Below are 23,735 nucleotides of genomic sequence, written 5' to 3' on the forward strand. Positions count from 1 at the left end.
TTTTGGACCGCCACCCAGGCTCAAAGGGATCATAAGATCTTTCATGCTAGAAACTTCCGTGTGCAGCCACATGCTACTATGGGCTCTAGCATAGTTGACTAAGTTGTGCGAACTCTTACGGGGTAGACTAGCAGATGTAGGGGATGTAGGTGTACCGGTTTACCCCACATGTAAGGTGCTAGCGCTTCTGAAAGACTATGTCTCGGTCATCCGTCTTCTCAAACACCCTGTAGTGCGAGAAACCAAACGGAGGCGATCGAGTCTTGTGGGAAAAGTGCGCAAACCTCTGCAGAGTAACAAACTAATCATGATTAGCCGTGTCCCCGGTTATGGACATTTTGAGTATCTAGTTCTTGGATTATCCTGTTGATCTCAACACGTTACTTATTATAATTTGTTTGGGTTTAATGAGTACTTTTAAATTGGGATTGAGGATGCTGTCAACCATTCTCAATGTTTAACAACCACCATGATAGTTAAATAAATTTTATTCCTTTGTAGTAGGGAAAAATTGGCTTTACGCAAAAACCTTATAACCATAGAGCTTTTCCACCAGCCATATATGCATATAGTGATAGCCATTGTTCATTATTCTCTATGGTGTGCATTTGCCAGTACATTCAATGTACTGACCCATTTTCGGGCTGCAACTTTTCATGTTGCAGACTTTTCAGACGACGAGTAAGTGGTACGTTAGGGTTACGATTTCCTATACTCAACTTTGCCGTTGGTGTTGATGGGAATCCACAACCTTGTTGTTTCCGCTATATTTTGGATTGAGGTAATAGTATTTACGTTACTTTATACATGTGATTTACCTCTGTTATAAATCCTTCGAGTACTGTGTGTGTCAGCATACTGATCCAGGGATGACACATAAGCACAGAGACTTGATCCATTCGGGTCGGGTCGCTACACATTCGTAGTCGCCGCTCCTTGCTTTGTCTCCATTTACCTTTTGTCAGGCCCCTTGTCTTTGTCGACCTCTCTCAGACCCCCTCGCATGCGCGTCCAAAAACTTACCCAAACCCGACCCGCTCAGTACGGATCATGCCCAAACAACCCTAAAACATTTTCGGATCATTGGTTGGACTTCCTAACCTATTTATTTTGAGCCGTACGATTAAGATCGGAGGGACCAAATAGCCCCTAAGCTAACCCACCTACCATATAAGCAGAGCAACCCTAAATTCGAGGGCGTTTGTCCCATCCCCGCCGCCACTCCACCTCTCACCTTATTCCTCGGGATCCCTCCCGGTCCTTCTACCCTACCAGCGCTCTCCTTTGGATCTGCTCAATCCCCTAGACTAGTTGAGCCGCCCATCGACCGATGCTCCCGAGCCCAAGCAACCGAGCCCTAGCACTCATCCCCCTCCTGTCGCCTCTGTCGGACACCCAAGCAGCAGCGCAGCGCCCGAGCAGCCCGGTCTCCTCCTCTTGCGCCTCTGCACTCGATCCCCATTGCCTCGTGCCACTTTGCCGCCGGCAAGCTTCACCAGAGATGAGCGTTGATGCCCCCTTCTTTTACATCTTCTTATGCTCCTCTCGTTTCCATCTCTCATCTCCCTCCCTTTTCTCTCTTTCTATGAGAAGGGAGCCGCCCATGGACAGCTGTAGCAGCAACCCCCATGGATCCCCGGCCGTCGACCGTCTCCTCGCCGCCTTGGAGACCCTCACCATTCTGGTGTTGCCCTTCGTCGGAACCGCACCAAGCTGCCGTCTCCTGCCTCACCTTCTGGGACCCGTCGGGCCTCCTTGCGCCTTCGCTGCCCCGCCAAGTCCCACGCCACGGACGCACGTGCGAGCTTCCAGTTGCTGCAGCCTTCCTCGACGCCCCCATGCGGTTCCCCTCGCCCGCCTTCGGACTCGGCTCGCCTCCCCAAGTCCATCCATCGCCATGCTCTAGTGAGAAGAGCTCCCAAACGCCCTTGACTTCCCGCGCCTGCAACGTCATGCCTCGTCGTCGGCCGACCGCAAGTCCCAGCCCCAGCACCGACAGCCATCGTGTCTACATCCTCTGCTTTGAGCGACAGAGCGCAACGGGTCATGCTCACGTTGACTACCTCCACATCGACCGAACGGCCTCCCCTGCTCACGTGGGATGCGCCCCTCTCCATGGCCTCAAGGCCCGATGTGAGTAGCTTCCCCGTGCCCTGGGCCAGATATCAATTTTGTCCCAAGACCATTTTTTCCCTCTTGCGATTTTAGACATTATCCAGAGAATGCTAGATCTTCAAAAAAAACCTCCATGTTCATGTATTTAAGAACTCCAGAACCGTGCATCGGATTAAAACAAACTTAATATGTAAAATGGTTAGAATTTCATGTAGGTTAATTATTTCCAACTTTCATCTGTGATAAAAATGTTTAAATTGTTGTTTGCATTAATTTGCACAAATAACATGTTAAAATGATTTATTTCATAACTAAATAACCGTAGCAGCGAATTAAATAAACTTTATATGTAATTGGGGTAGAAAATGCATAGGTTAACATGGTGCACTTTATTTTGCTGTTTAACAACATTAAAATTGTGTATAGGGCAGAATAGTACCAAATTCGAAAATTGCATATGATGATCTTTTGAAATTGTTGTTTGTTATTTCCGGCCTCCTTTAAATTGCCTAGATAGATAGTTTTATTATGCTTCACCTCTTGTCATTTTAATTAACATTTAATATTGCTGTCTACATGAATGAGAGCGAACTAAATAATTGTATGTGGTGATTCGTCAATATGCAACTCGTTGCATATTGAGCTCCACTTAATTTGTAGTATTGTTTGTTGCACTTTGCCATGCCATGCCTCATTAAACCGGACATGCATCATCCTTGATTATGCACCATGCCATGGTTATGATATGTGTGTTTACCATGTTGTTCGCTTCTTTCCGGTGTTGCTTCTTCATGATAGTTCCGGTTACATTGCGATTGTGAGGATTCATTTGACTACGCTCGTTCGTCTACTTCATGGATTAGGTCTTCTTTCTAGCGGAATTTCAAGCAAGATGAACATTACCTTGGATACCACTATCTTTGCTTGCTAGTTGTCTCGATGCTATCGCTTTGTCGCGCTACCTACCACTTGTTTATCAAGCCTCCCAAGTTACCATCATAAGCCTCTAACCTTTTCCACCACCCTAGCAAACCGTTGTTTGGCTACGTTACCGCTTTGCTCAGCCCCTCTTATAGCGGTGCTAGTTGCAGGTGCAGTTTCAGGTTGTTCCATGTTGGGACATGGGTATCATGGGATATCACAATATCTCTTATTTAATTAATGCATCTATATACTTGGTAAAGGGTGGAAGGCTTGGACTTTTGCTTGGTTTTTTGTTCCACTCTTGCCGCCTTAGTTTCCGTCATACCGATGTTATGTTCCTTGATTTTGCGTTCCTAACACGGTTGGGGTTTATGGGCCCCCCTTGACAGTTCACTTTGAATAAAACTCTTTCAGCAAGGCCAACTTTGGTTTTGCCATTTGCCTAATAACAACTAAAACTTGCATAGGGACTTACCGGTACTCGAGGATAATTAATCAACAACCCAGGCCAGTGCTCCTCATGAGTGTTAGTCCAAAATGGGGAGACTACGGGGCCACCACGGGGCAACTCGAGAATTGGTTTTACTCGTAGGCTGACCTATCCGATCGTGGCCTGAGACGAGATACGCACGGCTCCTATCAGGGTGTTGCACGTCGGGAGGTCTTGCTGGTTATGTTTTACCATCGTGGAAATGTCTTATGAACCGGGATTCTGAGCTTGATCGGGTTGTTCCAGAATGGAGGATTTTCCTCCGCGGATCATGAGAGTTTGTGATGAACTAAGTTGGGACACCCCTGCAGGGTTAAATCTTATCAAAAGTCATGCCCGTGGTTATGTGGCAGATTTGAAGTTTGTAATATCCGGTTGTAGAGAACTTGACACCAAATCCGAATTAAAATACACCAACCACGTGTGTAATAGTGACCTTCTCTTCTGGAATGAGTTCGAGAAGAGAACACGATGGGGTTATGATTGACTCATAAGTAGTTCAGGATCACTTCTTAATCATTGCTAGTTGTGACCGTTATGCATAGTCTCTCTTCTTATTCTTGTACTCGTAAGTTAGCCACCATGAAATGCTTAGTGCTTGCTGCAACCTCACCACTTATCCAATTACCCATTAAGCTTTGTTAGTGTTGATACCCATGGTAATGGGATTGCTGAGTCCTCGTGGCTCATAGATTACTACAACAACAGTTGCAGGTACAAGTAATGCGATGATCTAACGTGAGAGCATTGCTTGCTTGTTTTGGAGTTCTTCTACTTCTTCTTCGATCAAGGGATAGGTTCTGGGTCGGGAGCCTGGGATTAGCAGGGTGGATGTCGTTCTTCTTTTTCGTTTGATTTCATCCGTAGTCAGATCCTGCTCTTTTGTATGATGGTTTCTATGTATTGATGTATTCCTGTATTCATGTTGTAGCTTATGGCAAGTGTAAGCCTGTATCTGGTATTCTCATCTATTCAGTACGTGGTATGTTGTAATGATATCCACCTTGCTATGCGCTCGAAATCCAATTGTGCCCCAATCATGAATTCATTACGTGATTGGGATAGAATCGCATCTTCGGCATTACATATAAGAACTAGCTCATCATTCTAGCACAATGTAGCACCTAAAAACCTAAGACCTCCTACTCTCTCGAAGGTAAAATAGCATAAAACAGGTAAACCCCTGATTCTCCATTATGGAGAATACAGATGAACATATCTCCCATTTGTGGGCTGCGCTTGATGTTGCTCCAAGTAATTCTCTATGATCTTTCAGAACTTTTCTCCAATCTTTGATTGTGAGGATGTCATTGCTTCGACGAATCGTGTATGCACTACGGTGGTATGTAGGCCAACTTGGCCGTAAGCTAACAATCCTCATGTCACCTTTCATTTCCATAACTCTAGGTATACAATCCGCCGGGAGTTTCTGTTGAAGAACATCATAATAACAGACTTAGCTAACTGTAGTTATTTTAAAAGAATCTATGCAAAAAATGCACTAATGACATAATAGGAAAAATCTTACCATGATATCTCGATGGATGTTACCATAGTTTAACACGTGCACTAGTGGCACGTACTAAGAATAACTTGGAGAGATATGATAATTCATCTTAAAAGTCTCAACATCTTTAATCCATGAAACAAAATGATGTATCTCCTCGCAATTTAGATTAGACCCATAACTATAGTAGGTTTTGTCTACTACTTTTCGTACATTTCTTGAAGAATAGAAATAAGTTGTCAGCTATTTTTATAAATACAATATAAATTGCTTATGGAATATGTTTGAGAAACTCACATATAGGTAGAAGTGGAAGCGTATGAACATCGACCTAAATGTCGATATTAGCTTCGTCGACATTATCTTCGTCCATGTCATCTTCAAGATCATCATCTAGATCGAAGGTGACAGACATACCCTCCTGAAAACCATATGCCTTGCATAGTGTTGCCCAATTCGAGCAACCAAAATGGAAGTAGGTCACTGCATTGTATAGCTTTACGTTAAAAGCATAACCATGATGGGTCCTGAGGTGAACTCTCTTTATCTGCATATTCTCATGATCTTCAAAATCCATCTTCTCCAAGACATAACGTCTTGCATGGTAGGGGATGCACTAGTTGAATTGTAGAAACCGGAAATTACACATTGAAGAAACATAAGTCATGCTTAATTACGGAAAAATACTTGTCGTCATTGCATACCATATAAACATCGAAGGTCTCATCGAGCTTAATACTGAAGCATCGACCGCCTTCCAGGTGAGGCCTGTCACACAGACCCCGATCGTCGCCGCAGTGCTCACACTCTTGGATCCTATCATCGTCGTCAGACATCTCCTATGTTCATAATTCAAAGGTCACTTGCATGAAAGACACCTAGACATATAACAATGCAACCACTAGATAAACTAGATATGAAGAAGCTCATGCACACAATATTATCATACTAGTTGTGACTTAAAAACAGAAGGAAAATCGTACTAAGCAAGTAAACATCTAAGTCATGGCATCAATCATTTCAAGCTAAGTACTATAAACTAGTATGAATAACATGATTCCATGCATTTCCTATCTAGCACATCATGCACTTGCAAGTACATAGATATGCAACCTAGTATGCAATAACATGACATAGTATTGATAGAGAACAATTTACTCAATAGAAGAATGTACAACATCAACAAACTACTACGGTATATCTACCAAGTAAAGTCTAACCAAATATATGAACATAAGGTACAAACTACCAATGATGTAACACATGGTAGGCATACACCCAAATATGCATTTTTATTTGAGTAAGTACTAACATGGCATGGCAATCAACTAAGTATATATGCATAGCTACCATCCTAGGTAAATGAAACAACTTGGATAATTAACAAGAAGTAATAAAGTACTCCCTCCTTCCCGAATTACTTGTCGCGGGTATGGATGTATCTAGATGTATTTTAATTCTAGATACATCCATTTCTGCAGCGAGTAATTTGGAACGGAGGGAGTAGGTTATATGCAACAAGCATAACCTATATGTTGCAATATAAATCTACAACATGACATAAAAAAACCAACACACCATATAATCATGGATAATATCATCTACAGAATAAGAGTAACCACTAAGTAATAATATCATCTATATAATTTGTTCTTTGATTTGCAAAGGAGCTATATTCTCCCCAATTCTTTTGCACCCACAAAAATTACTCCATCTGTTTGACAGTACCCACAACCCATTCCACCAAAAAAATTGGTTCCATAGTCCAAATTTCATTCAGTTAATATTTGAACTAGATTCAAAATCCATGGTCAAAGCCCAATTTAAATTGCTCAAAAAATTCTGAAACTTTGCCAGACTATCTTTTCTGCATCAACACCTCACCACAAAAATTCTCAAAAATTCCTAAAATTCCTAGAGCCCTCTGGCATTTCATCATACACTTGATGTGCACTGTCAAAAAAAATCAGAAAATTCAGAACTTTGCCACAACTTACCACAAATTGCCCAAAAGATGCTTGCCACAACATTACTTTGCCACATCAAATTTTTCATATTAATACTTTTACAGAAACTTTGAGAGAAACTTGTTGAGTGACTACCCTAACCAAAAAATAGTAACGAAGAACTTGAAGGGGGGAGAGTGCTCACCGAGGAGCTCATGAAGGCTAGTAGCAGCAGACAAGGACGGTCCGCGATGAGGTCCAGTCGGCGATGTGGACGGGTGGCTCACAGGGGTGCAGCGATGCTCGGGGAGGTTCGTCCAGCGACGAGGAGCGAGCGGGCTCGAGGACGGTTTCGGGGCGGGGAATGGGGATGGCGTCGGGGGCGGCGTTGGGGCCGGCGACGAGGAGCGGGCTCGAGGAGGTGACGGGGAGGTCCAGCCGGCAGCCTGGTGGCGTCGTGCTCTGCTTCGTCGTCGTCGGGGAAAACTGGAGAAGTGTTTGAAATTTCTCTAAGCGTGCGGTTATATAGCCGCCCCGTTATTCCCAGTTGGTGGCTCCAACCGGGATTAAAGGCCCCATTTTCGTCCCGGTTGGAGCCACCAACCGGGACTAAAGGTTAATTTCAGCAGCCCAAAGGGCGGGAAGCACAGACCTTTAGTCTAACCTTTAGTCCCGGTTGGTGTCTCGAACTAGGATGAAAGGAGGCCTTTAGTCCCAGTGCGAGCCACCAACCAGGACTAAAGGGTTGTGCTGCCGCAACCAAAAGTTTAGTCCCACTTTGCTAGTTGAGAGGGGCTCGGAGTGGTTTATAAGCACAGCTGCCGCTACCCTCTCGAGCTCCTCTCTAATGTAGGCAGTACATGCCTACCTGACGCCCTGTTGGGCCTACTTGCACTGCGGGCCTGCATCTTGGCCCATTTCTAGGGTTTCTAGTCGTATGCAGGCCGTGGTGGCTATTAGGTGGGCCTTTTTTCTCCATATGTTATGTTTTAAATTTTTAATGTTATTTTTTGCATATGTTATTTTTAGTTACATAATTTTAGTTGCGTAAATTTTATATAACTAGCAAAAGGGCCCCTGTGTTGCAACGGGGTAACAAAACTATGTATTGACCACATATTACAATGAGTATTGCTAAAAAACTCAGTACAATGAGTGTTCAGTGCATGAAGATTTTGACTGTCTCGCGTCTAGTTGATGTATGATTGTTAGATAATAATCTAACACTTTATGAGGTATATTCGTCACTAATGATTATAATTCTAATGCACAGACTAATTCTAGCATTGTACATTCTTCTAAGAATAAAATGCAACCATCTAGATGAACACGCTGCTAGCTCTAGTTATCAATGGAGTGGCACTGTCCATCAATTTTATTTCATTCTGATAGACATGAAGATATTTGTTTGACCTTGATTGTCATGAAAAAGAAATAAAAACATTATTATGCTTCTCGATAGCTAGTCATCATCTATGTTTTCCAAATTATCATCTTTGTAGCTACAGACCACTGCAGAGGTAATCGCTGAATTTATCGGACACCATACCGGGCAATAATCTTAAGAAGCAAGAGACACAAGTTATATGTGTGAACAGGTAATAAATGCATCAGAAACCAAAGCAATATAGGAGTATTAGTCTATGGATCTACATCCTTTTAGTATAGTAATGACATGGTTATTGATCCAGTTGCCAAAAATGTATCATCTACGTGCTTGAGCAGTAATCATTAGTATGTGCACTGCCGAGGACGACCGTACAGTGTTGCTAACTCAAAAAATAACCATACAAAGACCATCCTATCATTTTCCAGTATATATACAGTACCAAATCCATAATGTCTAGTCTTGGCCAACCTAGCTCATTTCAAACCGTTATTGATGGTGTTGAGTTGATCTAACCTTGTAATAAGAGGGTTGTGCTTATTTAGCCAGCACTCAGTAGAAAGGGAAAAAATATGAAGGCATTGGTTCCTAAAACCTGACCATGTGTCCTCCTCTGTTCTAAACGAACACCACTGCTCTGTTTTCTCCCCTGGCCGAGCAGTTTGTGGGCACACGTGTGTAACCGTCGGTGAGGGACTTATTGAGAAGGACAACGGCAACACATGAAAAACACATGCGCTATGACATTCTGCAACCACCACATGAATTTAGAATCAACCGTATAAAAAGTCTAACGAGTAAGATGTAAGGCCCCAAGACCGGAGCTTCAGATGCCTTTCATGATTTCTGAGATTCATCATGTGATTTGTTTGGTTTGTTACTTTCATTTTTGCATCATGTGGATTGCATCATGTCATCTTGCACCTCTTTTTAAAATTCAACCAATTAAATCGTATGGATCTTCGATCCATTTAAATCGAGGAAAGGATGACTTCTCTTTATAACTTATCCTCCCAATATTAGGGAGCTATTATAAAGTATTCCATGGATGTGGAATTACCGTTGACACACTTGCAAATAAATCCCAATGCCTTTGTTATCTTAATTCTTGGTCTCCAACCTTGCCATATATTCTTTCATCATATTCCGGAGCTCCACCAAAAATCTGAACATTTTTGAACCTTCCTTTTACCAAGTTCTAGTTCAAACCCATTTGAGATAAATTCAAATGAGTTTGGATTTACATCTTTCAATCATGACCTTTTCTATTTTCTTGAAACAAGCATATTTTTGTGAGTCCGGGAAAATAATCCCATGCCCAAACTCTTTAACCTTTAATTCACTCCTTTTTCTTTCTTTGCATTTGTTTTTCTGCTATGTAAATTAAGAGAAGAGAGGAGAGAGGAGCCAGCCCGGCCGGCCTCTTAGGCCTGACCGACTAGGCCTCCCTTGGCCCAACTCCCCTTCTCTGTTTTTTTTCCTTTCTTTGCACTTTAGCCCACAATCAGGTTAGCCTGTTTGGCCCATCCAACAGGCCATCCATCCGTCTCAACCCTAGCACGCCCGATCCCATCTCCCCTCTCCCATCGAACTCCCTCGCGCCGTCAGGAGACAGCGAGCGTGCTGCCTCACTCGATCTCCCCTCGCCCTCTTCTCGATCCCATCTCCCTCCACCGCCGCCTCGCACGCAGGAGCCCCGCGCCCGAGCCTCAAGCGCCGCTTCGCCCTCCCCTGGCGTCGTCCCTCTCCCTCGCGCCGCCAACCTCCTGCTGCCTCGCTCCAGCCACCGTAGAACCAGGCCACCGCTCCGGCAAGCCACCCCGGCGCCGCCCTCGCGCGCCTCGTATCTCCTCGCTGGGACACGAGCCGCGTGCCCGCGATGGCCGCGCCATGGCCACCTCCCTCCTGCTCAGATAGGGGAGGAGCGCAGCCCCTCGCACCGCCCGGCAACCCTACTGTCGCTGGTGAGCGACGCCGTCGGCAGGACCTTGGCTGCTCTCCGCCATGGCCTTCCTCCTCCCACGCCCTGCTTCTCGCCGGTGACCACGACCAGCCCCGACCTCCTCTGTTTTTCCTCCTGCTTCGCCGGCCTAGTCCGCCTCGTCGCCGTCCTCCCAGTGCCGCCTCGAGCTCGTGATCGCCTTGCTTTGCCTCCTAGTAGGCAACAGCAGCGTTCACCTCGCCCCTCGTTGGCCTTCGACCCCTGCTCGACGCCAAGACCATGGCTCCATGTCCCCGTGGACGCCAAGTTCTTTTCCGGAGACCTCCCCAAGACCAGGATACGCCAAGACCCGTTCGTGGATTTCTTCAAGTTCAAGCACCGCTGAACGAGGGCTTTTGCCTTGCTCATTTTGGGACACGATAAGTTCCTCTTCGAAAGTACGAGTCTACATGATGACCTGACAAGTACCATGGCATCGAAGACCTTTGATGCGTCAAGTCCATTTTTGGAAGTGTACCACTACCACCGTCTTCGGAATCGCTAAGAACAACAAGTATCTTGACGCCCGATGCATAGAACAACTACCGTCATCGACGACCCGGGTACCAGAAATGCCAAGTACCCCTTCGAGTTGACGAGACCGGCAAGTTCGAAGACCTCAAGTACCTCTTGGAAACGACCGAGTACCACCACCGTCGACCCTCGAAGACCCCGTGGATGTCAAGTTCCTCGTTGTGACCTCGAACACCTACGGAGTGTGTACAACTACGAAGCGAGAACGACTACTTTCACTACGACGGTCACGAGAACGTCTGCTTCCCCTACACCGCTCCAAACTTGTTCCGTTCCGAAAAGGCACGCTTCGAAGGTATAATCGCCGAGACGATGACCCGTGGTCGAATGCATGTGTGTTGTATGAGACGCATGTTTATATGTGGTACTCGCCCGTGAACGTTAGTTGTTCCTCCTCGTTTCCATGTCGTCCACCCGTGGGAACCCGGTAACCGGGATCACCCCACCATCTTTTGCATGCTCCCGCCACACTTCCTTTGCATCGGTATCTTCATGAGCTATCGAAACCGTTATGTTGTTGTGGCATCATTTCGGATTCGTTGCCGTGGCCTCTTTTCCTTCTGCCATGGCGACAAATGCTCCATATCATGTTCATATCAACATTTTCATAAAATTGCATAAACTTGCATATGCCATCCGCATCATGATAACAACATTTAAAATGGTTTAAATTGTTGTTTTCCTTAAATTGCTAAATACATATGGGGATTTTTCGGAAATGTTGTTTGTTGTTTCCGGCCTCATTTAAACTTGCCTAGATAGGTAGTTTTGTTATGCTTCACCCCTTGCCATGTTTAATAACTTTAATTTTTGTTGAGTACCTAACCGGGAGTGAACTAAATAATCAAATGTGGTGTCTCGTCAACATGCATCTTGTTACATGTTGAGCTCCACTTAACTTGTAGTTTTGTTTGTGCACTTTGCCATGCCATGCATGTTTAAACCGGACATGCATTATACTTGATTGTGCATCTTGCCATGTTTATGCTTGTGTGTTTACCATGTTGTTTCCTTCTTTCCGGTGTTGCTTCTTCGTGTTAGTTCCAGTAACGTTGCGTTTGTGAGGATCCGTTCGACTACGTCCGTTTGTCTTCTTCATGGACTCGTTCTTCTTCCTTGTGGGATCTCAAGCAAGATGACAATACCCTCGAAATCACTTCTATCTTTACTTGCTAGTTGATTGCTCTATCGCTATGTCGCGCTACCTACAACTTGCTATATCATGCCTCCCATATTGCCATGTCAAGCCTCTAACCCACCTTCCTAGCAAATCGTTGTTTGGATAAGTTACCGCTTTTGCTCAGCCCCTTCTTATAGCGTTGCTAGTTGCAGGTGAAGTTAAAATTTGTTCCATGTTGGAACATGGTTATGTTGGAATATCACAATATCTCTTATTTAATTAATGCATCTATATACTTGGTAAAGGGTGGAAGGCTCGGCCTTATGTCTGGTGTTTTGTTCCACTCTTGCTGCCCTAGTTTCCATCATACCGGTGTTATGTTCCTTGATTTTGCGTTCCTTACGCGGTTGGGTGTTATGGGAACCCCTTGACAGTTTGCTTTGAATAAAACTCCTCCAGCAAGGCCCAACCTTGGTTTTACATTTGCCTAGCAACCTAAGCCTTTTTCCCTTGGGTTTCCGGAGCCCGAGGGTCATCTTTATTTTAAACCCCCCCCCCCCCGGCCAGTCCTCCTCTGAGTGTTGGTCCAAAACAGAGCCACTTGCAGCGCCACCTCGGGGAAACTTGAGGGTTGGTTTTAGCTGTATGTAGTGTTCATCCGGTGTGCCCTGAGAACGAGATATGTGCAGCTCCTATCGGGATTTGTCGGCACATCCGGGCGGCTTTGCTGGTCTTGTTTTACCATTGTCGAAATGTCTTGTAACCGGGATTCCAAGGCTGATCAGGTCTTTCCGGGAGAAGGAATATCCTTCGTTGACCGTGAGAGCTTGTGATGGGCTAAGTTGGGACACGCCTGCAGGGTTTAAACTTTCGAGAGCCGTGCCCGTGGTTATGTGGCAGATGAGAATTTATTAATATCCGGTTGTAGAGAACTTGACACTTACATAATTAAAATGCATCAACCGCGTGTGTAGCCGTGATGGTCTCTTTTCGGCGGAGTCCGGGAAGTGAACACGGTCTTGTGTTATGCTTGAACATAAGTAGTTTCAGGATCACTTCTTGATCACTTCTAGCATCACGACCGTTGCGTTGCTTCTCTTCTCGCTCTTATTTGCGTATGTTAGCCACCATATATGCTTAGTGCTTGTTGCAGCTCCACCTCCTTACCTTACCATACCCATAAGCTTAAATACTCTTGATCTCGCGGGTGTGAGATTGCTGAGTCCTCGTGACTCACAGATACTTCCAAACAGTTGCAGGTGCCGATGATACCAACGCAGGTGATGCAACCGAGCTCAAGTGGGAGCTCGATGAAGATCTTGATCGTTGTTTTGCGTCTTTTGTGGTTGATCAGTAGTGGAGCCCAGTTGAGACGATCAGGGATCTAGCATTTGGGGTTGTCTTCTTTTATTTTGGTTCTGTAGTCGGAACTTGATTGTATTCTGGTTGATGTATGTTTGACTTGTTATTTGTGTGAAGTGACGATTGTAAGCCAACTCTTTATCCCTTTCTTTTTAAGTACATGGGATTGTGTGAAGATTACTCCACTTGTGACTAAACTACCATGCGGCTATGCCTCTAAGTCGTGTCGCGACACGTGGAAGATATAGCCGCATTGTGGGTGTTACATAAGATTACATCCTTTAAAGGCATGCAAGGACTCCAGCAGCGGAAAGGGGTCAGGTCTTTGCCTTGTTTGGGACAACTCCATCAGTCTGAGCCTTCTTCAACAGTTGGGCGCCGAAGCTCTCGATGCTTAAGTGATTGGTAAGCCAACCATTTCTTCTTCATCTACAAACATATGAGAAGGTATGTTTCTGTTCATACAATTGGACTGAAGATTGGAAGAAGGAAAGGACAGGGAAACGAAACCTCAGTGGTGGGGAATAACGGCCAGCATGGGTCGAAGCGTCTCATCGACGCCACGGTGTCTATTCAGTTAAGAGAGGGTGATGCATCACTTTCCACCTTTTTATTATAGGGACTACAACAGGCTTACACAGCCTAAAACACTTCATAAAATGAAAACTATACAAAGGAAAATGATAAAGTAGGATTAATAGAAAAGAAAAGGAGGGAAAAAATCACAATCTTACAGATAGGTGATACAACATAGTGCTCCAACCTCTAAGGATGCCTTTGTTAATTTCATTTGAATACATGTTGGACTACAACATAAGATCATCAGCAATCTTGCTAGCAGTAATGTGCAATTCCTCAAAAACATCCTGGAAGAGCTTGGAGTTTCCGCACTTCCATATATTCCAGGGTACCTAGCAATTTTGACACAAAGAAGCAATTCAGAAAATTCAGACCCAAAGAAGCAGTTTAGTAAACTTAATAATTCTTAGACCGTTCGATAATTCAGCAAATTCAGACCCAAAGAAGTAGTTCAGTAGTTTAGTAAACTGAATAATTATTAGACCGTTCAGAAAAACTAAGAGCTTTGAACACTATACCATTTAACCTAGCAATCCATTTGAAATGTATAAGCACGTGCAATAATCAGTGCTACTCACTTCCTCATGAAAGAAATCAAATCGAAGCATGACACCATTAGGAAGAAAAACACACATATTAGACATTGACGGGAAAGTTTAGCAAGAAAAGGTAATCGTCACTACTCTTATTCTCTTGACTTGATCAACAGATCGGAAGGAGTTGGAGAAGGCACAATGCCCCATCTTCCACTTGAACTACATATGCGCAGAAAAACACCTTGATGGCTTGTCCTTTGTGAGTGCTCATTAATTCTGCAGCCCGAAACATAAACGCATGAAACTCATGAACATATAGCTAGCTCTTGTTGAAGGAGTGATCTGGTGAACCAGTTCCTAGCCAAAGAAGAACACACACAGCCCGGCAAACCGCACGCTGTCGGCCGGTAAACCACACTCCACGGCCTGGTGAACCACATGACACAGCCCGGTGACTGCACGTTGTTGTAGCACGACCACCAGCGGCGAGGAGCACAGCACCAGCTCACGGTGGGAACTCGTCATTTGGATGCCCAGTGACACCCCCAATCCCCACCCAACTACCTAGATAGACCAGGGTGACGCCGGTAAACAGGAGATCATGGGACTGCAGCCTCATGACATAGAACAGAGCAAAGATAACTGAATCAAACACATGAAAATTCTACTGTAATGAACTGCACAGGAGACTGACAACGGAACTTGTAAGTTCTGAATTGCACTTGATGCGGGCAACATTTTACAACCCAGATGCAAACATCATCTAGAGAACCTAAGCCCAAAGAGAAGAAAGAACTGCACTGAACTGCATTTTTGCACATAAAGAAACTGAAACAAAAATGCAAAAACTTTGAACTCCATGGGAGAGGAATCCATACAGCAGAGCACCACACTACGGTCTTCCTAGGCGTCAGCGCCAGCGCTGTTACTCCTCTCGCACTCTCGGGTCCATGAGACCCCTTCCAGCCTCGTGGTTGCCATGGTCGGTGACACAGAGAAAATAGGGGAGGGTATGCTCATGGGGATCGGGGGCCAACACCGAGAAGGTACATGACGGGACGGACACGATGAACTGCACGGCTTCGCCACCCCGTACTGCATGTCGTGAGGCGGCTGGGAAGGGAAGGTCGGCAGAGAGCAGGCACCAGTGAGCTCACAGTCGATCTTGACGCAGAGGAGAGGAAAGAGGGAGCGTGGCGGCTGGGGCTCTCCAGACCCTAAGATGGAAGGGAGGGTAGTGGAGGCAATCAGTCGCGGGGGAGGAGGGGAGTAGTTGTCGGCCTGGATCCGCTGCCGGGAGGCATGCTGGGGCGGTTGCCAGCTTAGATCCATCGCGGGCGGCGCTTTGGGAGCGGTGGGGGATTGAGGGAAGCCCAGCCGAGGGCGATGAGGGGTGGTGGCGCCAGATATAGCTCATGGCGAGAGCTTTAGAGGTGGGAGGCAGTAGCCAGGGGATAGGAGGTGTGGTTCGGCGGGAGTTTTGTGGAGCGGCGGCGCGACGCAGTGAGGAGGCGGCCGGCGGCACGGGGGGAGCGCTACGAGGCAGAGCATGGCTGCGTTATTTTCCCCCTCGTACCGGTTTGATTTGGAGTGCAGACTGAATATCAAAAACCACAGGGGCTTTTTCACAAAAGATCCGTGACGGTGAACCCGACAGAGTCAAACCGTGCTTTATTATTACTACCACAAATGCCCGTGAGTTGCAACGGGAGAAACAAACTCAAGCCCCTCCCTGCACCGACTTCTAATTCCTCATGTGTTGCAACAACCATCACATTCACTTCACGTGGTTCAACATAAATCATGTCTTTACATATCATGTAGTGCATTTCCTTATTTATCGCACACAATAATAATTCTTAATGCAAATTATGTTAAAGGTACGACTCTTGACTGAACATAAGCTACACACACTTTACTGTCGCCAATGAGCCTGGGCATTTTTCAGGCTGTAAACTTTGTCGTCATGTTCTTCGACCATGGCCATCGAATCATAGTACAAAAAAACAAACCGACGAGAGTAAAATTATAGTTTCCATGGCTTTCTAGAAAGGGAGACAACACTACGATAGTGAAAATCTGAAGTATATAAGCTATAGAAACAATGTAGATAAAAGAACAAAGCATGTTCCTTTCCTGAGTACACAGTAGGGTGGCTGTTTCTACATATCAAAATAAAATCCACCAAAAAAAAGGAGAAAGAAGATGAATACCATGGCTGGTAACTTGAACACACTTCAAATATAGTATTGGTATAATTTAAAGCATAGTAAAGCTTGATAAAATAAAAATAGAACTTAGCAAACAGCGCGTGAAGTATCATTAAAAATGAGTGAATTACTTGTAGATATGTACTTTGTACGTACAGATATTTTTCTTGGAAATACATTCCATTAGTAGGAGGTATCAAAGTGTGTGCAACAATGGAGACACCCATAAAAATGCAGTAAAGATTGTGTATCCTCTACCTTCAAGTCTGCAGAGAGTAAAAAAGAACAGGATCCTGAATCGTGAAAGGAATTATTGGTCGTTCATATGCAGTATGCTCTCATAATAGAGAAAGAAAAGATGTTGAGTCCTTACATTTTTTAGTCAGTTTGACCTATCTTTAATCCGAAAATGAAGCATCAGTTGTTTCGCCAATGGAGAACACCCCTCGGCAACGGAAAAGGATGATTACAAACTAATTGCAGGCACACTGTTATTCATCATAAAATGCAAAATCAGAAGTATATTTAAATTTGAAGGGGGTAACCTTGATGACACAAATTTGCAGCAGTAGAACATGTGAGAGCCATTCAACCACCGGAAAGCTTTGCATAATCTAATATCATCGTTTGCTGACATTCTCACAAATAGCTTATGTGCACAATCTCAGTCACAAAATACATTGGAAGTTGGAAGTAGGAAAGCATGGTAGGATGAACTCGTAGATGAACTGGACTATCTCTTTGAAGCCCGGTGTGGATCATTCATATTGGCTGCTCTCTGCAACAAACAGCGAAACACAACCTGCAAAACCTGGTGCCTTATTCCTTGGTTCCAACCTTGGCCACTTCAGAAGATTGAAGTTGTGGTATCAAATCTGAGTCCTCTAGAAATTCTCTGTAACGGAAGACGTCCCTTTGTTCCCCGCTCGTGACACCACGTGAGCCTGGCCGAATTGTGGGCGGAGGAGCAGTCGAAACAGCCAGGCATGATGACATCAACAAACAGCGTTTGTCTTATACTCATCTTGTTCTGTTCCACGTGGACTGGCCCGATGAGGAAATCCTTATACTCCTCTGGGCAACCTGTGTGTGTATAGAAAGATGGATTGAGGAAATGTTTCCTTATCATAGTAACAAATCACACAAAGAACTAGACAAGAAAAGTCTTCTGAATAGCAAATGCGGGTTATTTCATTGCCATGGTGACAAATGCCAATGGATGATAATTTTTCAATCTATGGTTCTTATGCCAATGCAGAGACATTGTTTAGGTAAAGTATGGAGTAGAAAAGGGTTTCAGATATGACAGAACATGCAGTTTAACTCTCTAGTATACTAACCACTGCAGAATATTCAGTATATCCGTATTAGCTTCATTTCAGCCAGTTCTCTCTTGATAAAACTAATTTGCTCATCCGTTTTCTGATTAATTTAGATGTTATATGAAGGTTTCATCAGGAAAAGAATGTGTTCAGTTTGTACAAGTTCATGAATTGCCCCTGCTTCAGTGTGCTACTCATGATATTATTGCTAACCTACCAGCAAACATTCTAGAGGGACTAAGCAATGATTAAAGAGTGGTACTGTATAAATTTCTCTATCTAGAAAATTCAAAATTATGAAAAAGATCTTAAACTACGACTGTCAAGATTACATTATTGCAATACATGTACCTTCAAGTGAAGAAACATGGCTATGCTAGCATTGATCCTTGGCGGAATCATCTGGCCAACAAAAGATAGAAACTGAGATAACTGCAAAGCCCAGCTGAAAAGTGGAGATACCAGCAAGCAGCTTTGTTTATCTAAACAACAATATATTATGTGCTTCTGAATATTGACAGTACATAATATTCAGTTTATATAAACAACAATATATTCTCTGAAGTTTTAATTGCTTTCTTTTATTTCTCTGAAACTCTCTCAAGTTGTACTCACAACAAATATATAAAAGTTTTGTTCCTGTCATTTATAATTGAAATACAGTTCTGCTCCAGAGAATTTTGTATGGTGGCTCTAGTAATAAAAGAATATAAGGAAGACAACAATATATTCTCTGAAGTTTTATAAATACAGTTCTGCTCCATTTATAAATACATAGGGTCAGGTTTTATCTACTGGAAACACCAATAAACCTCACAAATAGTTAGACAAGATTAAATGTTCAAAAATTCAGCTAACTAGAGATTCCAGTTTTCAGATTTCTGCATTTCTAGTTCTCAGATTTCAAATAGTGTTAATGAACATTTGCACATTAACACTGAAATCTGAGTTTATAACACTTGAACATTAACACTGAACATGAACACTAAAGATCATCTTCAAGATTGAACATTTCATTGCTTCAAAAGTGAAGGGTGAAAGGCCAAAAACAGGCAAAAGTGATTGCATATATGCAAAACTCAGCTAGTAATTCAACCTGACTGCTAGCCATGGAAATTGTTTTAGAAATACTGCAGTTGTACAGCAAGTAATTAAGGTAACATACTCCAGTTGCCAGGGTTGAGATTCGTGGGAGGCCATGGAGCGAAGAATGGTCGTAGGAGAGGCACGGAGTTTGTGCAGCAAAGTGGGGACAAAGAACCGAATTTTGTGCAGCGGGGAGGGGCAGAGGCCGGTCGGTGCCAGGGGGGGTGGGTAAGTTGCTATTCTTGTCTTGCTTAACAGCTGCAGTGCTTTTGTTTAGTAACTGCACTTTTTACAAGGTGGTTGTATCATCTCACCCTGTTCTTGTCGCAGTAGTAGTCGATGTTGGTCCAGCAGCTCTCATCGAGGACCTCCCCAGCCGGCCGGCCCGGGCTAGGCAAGGTGGTTGTATCATCTCACCCTGTTCTTGTCGCAGTAGTAGTCGATGTTGGTCCAGCAGCTCTCATCGAGGACCTCCCCGGCCGGCCGGCCCGGGCTAGGCACGACGGCGGAGATGGCCGAGGTCACCACCACCCCGCCCACGCCCCCGACATCCTTGGCGGCGCGCAGCACGTGGAGCGTCCCTTCCACGGCCGGCGCTACCCGCTCCTTCTGCAGCCACAAAATGAGACAGAGGCCACCCCGTACTCATACTGAGAGGTCTAAACTCTAAAGGAACAACGGCAGGACGGTCGTGGAGCAGCAGTACTTGGGGGTCCAGGACGCGGTCGACGGTGCAGGGCAAGGCGAGGTGGAAGATATCGTAGCAGCCGCGCGCGGCGGCGAGCATGGCGGCGCCATCGAGGAGGTCGCACGGGAAGACGCGGACGCGGGCCTCGTCATGAAGTTGTCGGCGAGCCAGGCAATGAAGTCCTCCCGCGACGATGGCGCTTCACGGAGAGGATGCGGATGATCTCGGCTAGCGCGGGGCAGCCGGTGTAATCCTCCATGAGAGAGGCTCCACCGCCGGATGGCGGCGGCGCGCGGCGGTCGGCGTAGCCGGCGCAGAGCGTGGCCCAGTGGCCGCCGATTTGGCAGCGGAGGGCGGCGCGCGCTGCGTCGCGGGTGTCGTAGAGCTGAGCGCGGAGTGGAGGCTCGTGAGCGGGCAGAGGTGCAGCCATGGCGACGGGCGAGTTGAGGTCGGCCGCGGTGGGGGAGTGGTGCGGCGGCGGCTAGGGGGATTTGGCTGGGCCTGGCCACAGATGAACATGCTATTAGTACCACCTTATTTATATTACGATTTTGTTTATACAAATTATAAAAGTGTATTATAACATGAGAAAAAAGCTTATTATGATGGTGAATCCGACAAAGTCAATCCATGCTTTATTATTAAAGATTATTATTATTATTATTATTATTATTATTATTACTAACACATATGCCCGTGCGTTGCAACGGAAGAAAAATTAACATATCCACCAAAACTTCTATTGTTGAAACTAAATTGTATGTAGTTGTACCCACGACATAATTGTCGCTAGGCGTAAGTTGTGATTGACTCCAAAGAAGAAGGTTGTTGAAATAATGGCATCCGACTCCACAACAATGGTGGTCGAGCTTTGCAGCATGCGGTCCGCCTTACAGCAACAACGGTGGTCCAGCTTTGGAGCATTGCGTACTTCTTGTAGCAACATTAACTGGGCTTGCAATGTCGTGTGTCGATTCTCGATCAAAACTGCATGTAGATCAATCAGATATATTTTTGGTAAATATGCAGCAAATTCCTATTTGACGTAGCAAAATCGCTGAGAAATAAAAACATGGACAGTATGAAAAAACAACACCGAAAAGATACTCAGTAAAATGCGCTAGCAGGGCACACAACGACTTGATTCTCTTTCGCGGGGTTACACACAAACCAACCAAGCAGTCGTTTAATTGGAGTGAGTCAGCACAATGCATGTCCTTCCTTTATTTTAATGAGGGCTCAATTCCTATTGGCAGGTGGAGCCATTGGGTAACTAAAATTATGCCATATCGACTGTGTTAATCAATGGCAGATTTATTGGTTTGTAAAGTGATTTATCAGGCTTTTGTTATAAATTGGTTTGGCTCCTCCAAGCTCAAAAGTTAAGGCAAAATTCCTCCACTTCCGTCGGTAGTCGTAATCATCACCAACATCACCGGACAAACAACTCCCGGAGTTCGCCTTTATCGATCAATGGCTATAAGCAGGGAGGAGTCACACAAAAAGTGAGCCAAAGAAATTGATGTAGATCTCGCAAGGGAAATACGTCGACAGGGTTGGCCTGCGCATGGTGCGGCTGCTCACGTGATGTCAGTCGAAGGCTGTTTCAAATCCGTCCAGGCTTTGCGTTCAACCATGCCAGCACTGTGTAGATTAATACAGATGTGGTGTCGTTATTGGATTAAAGACATGTGGTATTTTTCTTTTCATGTTGCAACGCACGGACATGTTTACTATATTTTCAACCAAAATAGTTTGAATAATGCTGCCCTGCTTTTTTTTGTTACTTGAAAAGTTGTTTGAGTGGAATTTCCCCCGTGTTTTTAAGAAATATTCATATTTGGTACCTACTGGCTCTTATGTTTTGAACTCCTAGATATTGTGAGAATATTATGGATAATAAATTATGAATATTACAATCAAATATTACTTTTGCATATCGTGAGAATATTGTGGATAATAGGATTTTCAATGTTACTTTAGTCTTAAAGCATTGCAGTTATAGACCACACGTAAGCAAGGGAAGGATGGGAGGGAGGATAAGTGACGACATTGTTGATGCTATGTTAAAATAGAGAACGGGGACCTGAGTGAAGGGTCTTGAATCATTCTTAGAGATGTGGTATTTTTTTTCTCCCGTTGCAACGCACGGGCATATTTCCCAATAGGGTAGACTTTGTTGTGTTTATTGACCGCCAACTCTCATAATAACATTCGAAAGGTACCACCGAAATATGCCCATCAATTGCTGTGGAAGAAACAAAAACACTTTACTCTCCTATCCCAGTAAGCATTTAATGATTTAAGCCAAAACTTAGCCTAAAACATAAGCAAAAACCTAAATGTACGCTTTTGTGATGTTTTGTGTCACAAGCATCAACTTTAGGGGTAAAAAAACGAATTTACTCTTTCATTTATGATGCACTTCAATTATTCCGGCCATGAATAAGAATTATGTACTTTCAGCATAACCATCTTTGCAAAAATGCTACACCTCTGCATAACTATTCAACAATTAATATTATAGAAGAGCTCACATTGATCTTGCATATGTAGTTGTTGAGTTCCTCCTTCGCATACCTAGCTTGATATGCAAATTAGTCTAAGTGAGTGTCGGTTTTCTTCTACACCGAAAGTAGTATGAAAATAAAAGATTTTGACCTTGGAGATGAACAGAAAAGGTAACATGAATGCTTTTAGGGTATGCATTGCGTTGAGGATCCCAATTCTTGCAAAATATCTCTCTAGCACTCTCCGAGTTATGCAAAAACACATATAAAGTCGGATAGAAATAAATCAACAGCTAAAAATTCAGAATAGTAGGAATACGAAATTCCTCTTTCATACCATAAAAAAACCTCTTTCCTACTCCTTGTAGAATAGTAACTTCCAGTGCAATCAATTTAGCTATGGAAAACTGATTTCACAGGGTGCATGTACTTGTCCCGTTGGCTTACATGCGAGTTCTCAGTAGCAATAAATCGAGCCATCTACTCTCCGCCGGATCGATGCAGCTGTGTAAACATAATACGTAAGTAGCGTGCGTGTGTATTCATCATTATGCTAACACAGATCAACCAAACTAGCCGGCAACTTGTATTTTTTGCTGCTGCTCCTGCGTACATGTGTTTTTACCTAGGAAAGAGTCGACCCTACTTGCTTTGTATGCGTGCGTCATCACATAGTACTGTTTCTCGATTACATGCATTGGCTTGGAAGTAATCAATACTCGGCAAGTATGTGACGCACCATGGTCGCGCATTCAGTGCAGTGGCATCAGCGGCACTCGCTGTCGGAGTGGTCGCATGGCATCATCGATATCGGGGGCGATGGCCGGTGGTCGCGGCTGTTGCGAGGGGCTTAAATAGATTCGATTCCGACTGCCTCTTTGACTCTTTCCTTCCTTTCATTAATATCAATTATGCTTACTTCCTTTAAGGACCATCAAGGATAGGATTCAATTTTGCTTCCTTTCTTAATTTCACGAGCAAGATTCATCTTCTTATTCTCTTTCCAATCATGTGGAGGAATGGATCGGCTTATTCTCCTTTCCTTCTTTATATTCTCTTTCATTCCTTATTTATCTTAACATGACAAATTATTTCGTTCCTTTTTGATTCCTGAGAAGGCTCCTTGATATCCTGAAAATTTAAAGACGCATTTAAGTTGAGAGGATTGCGTGTAAGGGACCCAGGTGGGACTAATATACAGGTCAGGCTTCCTTTACAACACATAGTTTGTGGTACCTTAGCTGGTATTGACAGTATTTGTTTGTCATCATGTAACACCCTCGATGCGACTATAGCTCCCACGTGTCGAGGCACGACTTAGAGACATAATCGCATTGAAGGCATATGTCGCAAGTTAGTCAATCTTCACAACATCCCGTGTAATATGATAATAAAAGGGGAGATAGCATAGTTGGCTTACACTCGCCACGTCAATCAA

At 44.3% G+C, this 23,735-nt stretch overlaps 1 protein-coding gene and 1 long non-coding RNA gene across 3 annotated transcripts; both read right to left on the reverse strand.

Annotated features, from left to right (window-relative positions):
* Positions 1-13,664: 13,664 nt before the first annotated feature.
* Positions 13,665-16,164, reverse strand: LOC119285778. Its single transcript, XR_005139833.1, has 3 exons — positions 15,360-16,164; positions 13,877-14,277; positions 13,665-13,795 (listed from the first exon to the last, which is right to left on the reverse strand). It is a non-coding gene; the product is annotated as an uncharacterized LOC119285778 (long non-coding RNA).
* A 1,117-nt stretch (positions 16,165-17,281) lies between these two features.
* Positions 17,282-20,281, reverse strand: LOC119285777 (putative anthocyanidin reductase). 2 transcript variants are annotated; one of them, XM_037565106.1, is made up of 5 exons: positions 19,806-20,281; positions 19,571-19,708; positions 19,414-19,467; positions 18,365-18,415; positions 17,282-17,774 (listed from the first exon to the last, which is right to left on the reverse strand). In XM_037565106.1, the coding sequence occupies exons 1-5, from the start codon at positions 19,884-19,886 to the stop codon at positions 17,712-17,714; spliced, it is 387 nt and encodes a 128-aa protein (XP_037421003.1). In that variant the 5' UTR covers positions 19,887-20,281; the 3' UTR covers positions 17,282-17,711. The 2 variants fall into 2 exon arrangements, with proteins under 2 accessions (XP_037421003.1, XP_037421001.1); XM_037565104.1 differs by lacking the exon at positions 19,414-19,467 and having other exon boundaries at positions 19,517-19,708.
* Between the last annotated feature and the right edge of the window lie 3,454 nt (positions 20,282-23,735).

This window comes from Triticum dicoccoides, chromosome 4A (genome assembly GCF_002162155.2).
Source record: "Triticum dicoccoides isolate Atlit2015 ecotype Zavitan chromosome 4A, WEW_v2.0, whole genome shotgun sequence".
Taxonomy (NCBI): Eukaryota; Viridiplantae; Streptophyta; class Magnoliopsida; order Poales; family Poaceae; genus Triticum; species Triticum dicoccoides.